A 5,391-nucleotide genomic window follows, 5' to 3' on the forward strand; every position below is an offset into this window, starting at 1 on the left:
AGCAACAATGCAACGAAAGAACAATGAAAGAAAAACAGTCATGTGTTCAAAGAACTGAAAATCATGCGGCAGTCAAATAAGCATTTTCCTTATTTCAATAAGCAAGCAGCAGATAAATCTGTGCTCCATCAGCTTGGCCTTGTTTAGTTCCAAAATATTTTGCAAAATCGACACTGTAGCTTTTTCGTTTGTATTTGACAAATATTATCCAATCATAGACTAACTAGGCTCAAAAGATTCGTTACGTCAATTTCGACCAAACTGTGCAATTAGTTTTTATTTTTATCTATATTTAATACTTCATGCATGTGTCTAAAGATTCGATGTGACAGGGAATCTGAAAAATTTTGCAAAATTTTTTGGGAACTAAACAAGGCCTTATTGTCCACCAACCATTTCCCATCTCTTTGGGGCTGGAATGCACGATTTGGGCGTTGAAAATCAGAAAACACTACGGCTAAATAAGTTAGCACATCACAGGTCAGGATGACTCAACATCGACGATGACATAAAACATAGTGGTCATCATAAACAAAAAAAAAAAGATCTAAGAACAAATTCCAGCAACCTTGCATATGCAATTTAATTCAGTAATCAAATTGTACAGTTTGATATTATAATTCCTTGCACCAGAAAAGTAAGCCCTATGCTGAAAGCACGGTGAAGCATACCAGTCGAACAAGCATTTTCGAATAATTCAATATAAGGGACACAAGATTAAGGTTGTGCTCCAAGGGATTGTTTTCCACTAATCATCCCTATCCCTTTCTTGTGGACTGAACTGAATCATCTATATTTAACACATCTTGGATGTTGAAAGTCACAAAACAACACAGCTAATGCAGCTAGTGGATGTGGACTGAACCGAATCATCAGTGTATATTCAACACATTTTGGATCTTGAAAGTCACAAAACAACTCAGCTAATGCAGTTAGTGGATGTGGACTGAACTGAATCATCTGTATTCAACGCATCTTGGATGTTGAAAAGCCACAAAACAACACAGCTAATGTAGTTAGTGGATCAAGGGTAACTTGACAAAACGGGCATAAAATGGAGGTACCATTAACATGAATTAGTTCCAAGAACATTGAGCAACAACCTCCATGTATATGCAATTTGATTCAGTAACCAAATTGTATAGTTTGCTATCATCGTTGCCATTATAACCATGTAATGCCACAAAATCACAAGACAAGACGATAAGGATCAAAGACGCACCAAGTTCGACAACAAACATTATGGAAGCAAGACCATCAATCACAAAAGATGATATGTGAGCATATATAGCACCTTCAGAAGCATTCCCATCACCACGCATAGATGCCATGACCTCACTTGCTGGCAGCTGCAAGCTCCGCGTCAATGGCATTGTGTGCAGTGTCAAGATCCTCATCGAGAAAGATGTCCCAGTGGCCATCCCAACGGATGAAGAACTCTGTGTCTTCGAAGTACTTGACCCTGTGCACATCCCCGGCAGGGGTGAAGAGGAAATCTCCATCCACCAGGTCGTAGCTCTCCTTCTTGGTGAGGTTCCAGACCTTCTTCTTGCCCTTGATGACCACCAGGTCGTGGCCAAAGGTGTGGTGGTGCGCTGGCTCCACACTGCCAGCCTTGAACCGGACGTACGCCGAGGTGGGGCTCTCCCGCACGATCCGCATCTCGCCGCCGGGCATAATCCCCACCGGCTCGAACTCCATCCCGCTCCTGAGGCAGCAGATGGCGCAGGACGAGTCCGGGGCGCCCTCCGCCGCCTCCGGGATGGCGGCCATCTCGTCCGGCGCGGTGTCGAAGAACCGCTGGATGTCCTCTGGCCAGGGCGCGTCGCCGGAGGCGGGGCAGGGGGCGCGGAAGGGCGTGGCGAGCCAGGCGTCGACTATGGCGGCGGCGGCGTCGGGCGGCGTGGCGCTGCCGGAGAGCGCGAGGACGTTGCAGGCGTTGATGGAGCGGGTGTTGACGGCGTCGGCGGGGGAGGCGCAGTGGGTGGCGTAGACGCGCGGGTACTTGTTGGCGAAGATGCAGACGCCGGCGCCGGTGCCGCAGACGACGACGCCGCGGATCTCGTGGGCGTCGTCGGGCGCCGAGTCGGGAGAAGAGACGTGTCGGGCGACGGCTGCGGCGGCGGCGTAGTACTTGTCGACGCCGAGGTCAACGACCTCGGCGACGGCGGGGTGGGCGCGGAGGTGCGCCACTACGGCGTCCTTGAGTGCCTGGCCGAAGCCATCGGCGGCTGTGAAGATCTTGAAGCGGCGGTCGGCGGCCATGTTGATCTGACCTGACCGGTGGCGATAGAGGAGGTCAAGCGAGTGAAGACTGAGGACTGTAACAAGAAAGATCTGGATGCGGATTGGAAGTTGGAACCTGGGCCTTGTTTAGTTCGTGACAAGCAAAAAGTTTTTAAGATTCTTTATTACATCGAATTTTTCAGCACATGAAACATTAAGACCTTTTGGTTTCCCCCACTAAATTTTAGTTAGCTAAATTTTAGTAACTTTAGTAGCTAAAGTTCCAAACACACTGACTAAAAGAGCTAAAATAGTTTAATTCCTTTAGTCACTCCAAAGTAGCTAAAATAATTTTAGCTAACTAAAATTTAGTAAGGAAAGCAAACAGGCCCTAAATATAGACGAAAATAAAAAATAATTATACAGTTTACCTGTAAATTATAAGATAAATCTTTTAATTCTAATTAGTCTATAATTAGACAATATTTGCCACAAATAAACGAAAATACTATAATAGCAAAATCCAAAATCTTTTCGCATCCAAAACCTGTACGGGAAGACGGCGTCGGCGGGTCGTGGCTCGCACCTCGGTACTAGGATGGACCAGAAAGAGCTATCGGCTTCATGTAACAATTTTAGCAAGGCGTTATTTAGATGTGAAAACTTTTTAAATTTCGCTACTGTATCATTTTTGTTTGTTTTAGTAAATATTGTTTAATCATAGACTAACTATAATCAAAAGATTTGTCTGGTGATTTACAGTATTTAATGTTTTATGCATGTGCCGCAAGATTCGATGTGATGATGAATCTTGAAAACTTTTTAATTTTTAGGGTGAACTAAACAAGGCTCAAGTTGGATAGAAACAAGCATGCGTGTATATGTCTACAACAACATGATTAAAAAAATGATATCGTAATGGTCAAAAGATGGTTACATGCATGTAAGATTCGTCATCACATATATTGAAAGTAATAGTTCTACTTGTGGTAAAAAAAAGATAATAATTGCACTCTATCACCTTGTTCGCTTAAGCTTATCAGCCGAATCTATCAATCATTCAACAATATTTTTCTCTCACAACAAATCAACCAATAGTACCAATAGTACTTTCTATCTAGCTTATCAGCCAAGCATAGAGAAGCATAAGGAAGGTCGAAGGGAAAGGCGCAGGGGCTACGGGCTAGGCTTTCAGCTACTGCTGCTGTGGTTTAACAGTCGTCAATGGAAGGGACAGGAATAAGAGGTGACATGGAAGGGACATGAATAAGAGGTGACATGGCCTCGCTACGGAGCAGTAAATGGTGTTGGGAAATAAGGATAAAAGGTTAGGTCTGTTTGATTGGCGCGGGTAAAGTTTCACCCAGATCACATCGAATGTTTAAATACATGTTAAGAGTACTAAATATAGACTATTTACGAAACTAAAAACACAGCTAGAGAGTAATTTGCGAGATGAATTTTTTAAGCCTAATTAGTCTATAATTGAACACTAATTGTCAAATAAGATGAAAATGCTACATTACCTTTAACACCTCCAACCAAACACCCCTTTACATCTAGATGTCAAGATGCCACTAAAATTGTGACCTCACCTTTTTTTTTATTAAACAGAAGCCATAGCTGCTACCGGCCACGGGAAAACCTCAAAACCCTGGCTTTGCCGGCGAAAGGATCTTTACACTTACACGCGGGACTGCAGGTACAATTGTGAGGAGTCTGAATACAGTGGTCGATGCAACAATTTTTGATAAAGAAATGAAATTACATAGATGACAAGTAGTAGATTAGATCAAGATGTCACTATTAACGCGACTGTTTTTCGTTAAGCATAAGCCACAGCTGCTACCGCCCACAAAAAAACCCAAGAACCCTAGCTTTGCCATTTTTAAACTTATACGTGGGACCACAGGTGCTGTCACACACGACTCAATTTGGAATTTAGTCCGTGGTGGCCTATGTGAATGTTATGAGATAATTATGGAGGATTTAGTCCCACCTTAACTGTTAAGGGTAAGTTAGACCAACATATAAGGCTTCTAGAGTCCATCTCACCGTCCCCAGGTTAATCCTTTTACGTGAAGCGAGGACGAAAGTGTAAAAGTGGGATGATGGTAGATGTGGTTCGCTCAGCGTGTAGTTGTGGGGAGTAAACCCCTAAACCCTAGCTTTGTCAGCAAGGGGATTTTTACGCTTACATGGTACCGGGTGCAGTTGTGGGAAGTCTGGATCTAGTCGTCGATGCAACAATTTTTGATAAAAAAATATAATTACATCTCGATGACTAGTAGTAGATCTGATCAAGATGCCATAAAAAACATGACCGTTTTTCATTAAGCAGAAGGGAAAGCTGCTATCAGCCATAGAAAAACCCTTGAACCCTGGCTTTGCTATTTTTACATTTACACACGGGACCGCAGGTGCAGTTGTGGGAAGTCGGGATGCAGTTGCCAGTTTTACACTTACACGCGGGGCCACAAGTGGAGTTGTGGGGAGTCCAGATACAGTCGTCGATGCAACAATTTTTGGTAAAGAAATGGAATTACATCAATGATGAATCCTCGATAACTAGTAGTAGATCAAATCAAGATGTCGCTAAAAAACGTGATCGTTTTTTATTAAGCAGACGCCACGGCTGCTATCGGCTACAGAAAAATTCCTAAGCCCTGGCTTTGTTAGCGAGGGGATTTTTATAAACCCCTAACCTGAAATTCGTTCCCACTTGGATTCAAACTCAAGATTTTCAGAGGTACCGCTTGATGGAAAGCTCTAACCGAATGAGCTAGAGTCCTTTGGCTCCCACCGGTGATTCATCTACATTGGAAATATACTTTTTTATATACAATATAATGATTGTCCTGTCCTGGTGATCTTTCTTATCTTTGATCAGACATTAATTCCTTACCAGTGTTGACAGAGAAACTAAAACAAGAAGATTGTGGACAAAATGGTAAAAGATTTTAAAGCTTGCGAAAGTTTTTCATGGCGCAAGTTAGAAAAAAGAACCTAAGTTGTTGCGAAAAATATTGACATAGAACAAGTACCCCAAGATACATGTAAGATCATGATCCAACATCAAACACTAGCTATGAGAATAATGTTTTATTAGTTAATCAAATAATGATTTTTTGTTCTTTTTACATATATGGGAACCTTAAGTGATAA

General features: G+C 42.7%; 1 protein-coding gene across 1 annotated transcript; it reads right to left on the reverse strand.

Moving 5' to 3' along the window:
• LOC8075452 (DNA damage-repair/toleration protein DRT102) lies at positions 1,047 to 2,407 on the reverse strand. The gene has a single exon (XM_002457928.2). It carries the CDS (start codon positions 2,263 to 2,265, stop codon positions 1,336 to 1,338), a length of 930 nt encoding a protein of 309 aa, XP_002457973.1. The 5' UTR covers positions 2,266 to 2,407; the 3' UTR covers positions 1,047 to 1,335.

This window comes from Sorghum bicolor, chromosome 3 (assembly GCF_000003195.3).
Source record: "Sorghum bicolor cultivar BTx623 chromosome 3, Sorghum_bicolor_NCBIv3, whole genome shotgun sequence".
In the NCBI taxonomy this organism is placed as follows: Eukaryota; Viridiplantae; Streptophyta; class Magnoliopsida; order Poales; family Poaceae; genus Sorghum; species Sorghum bicolor.

What these genes read in the sequence shown, in the direction of transcription:
- LOC8075452 (XM_002457928.2), bottom strand. Translation starts at nt 2,265, where the DNA reads ATGGCCGCCGACCGCCGCTTCAAGATCTTCACAGCCGCCGATGGCTTC.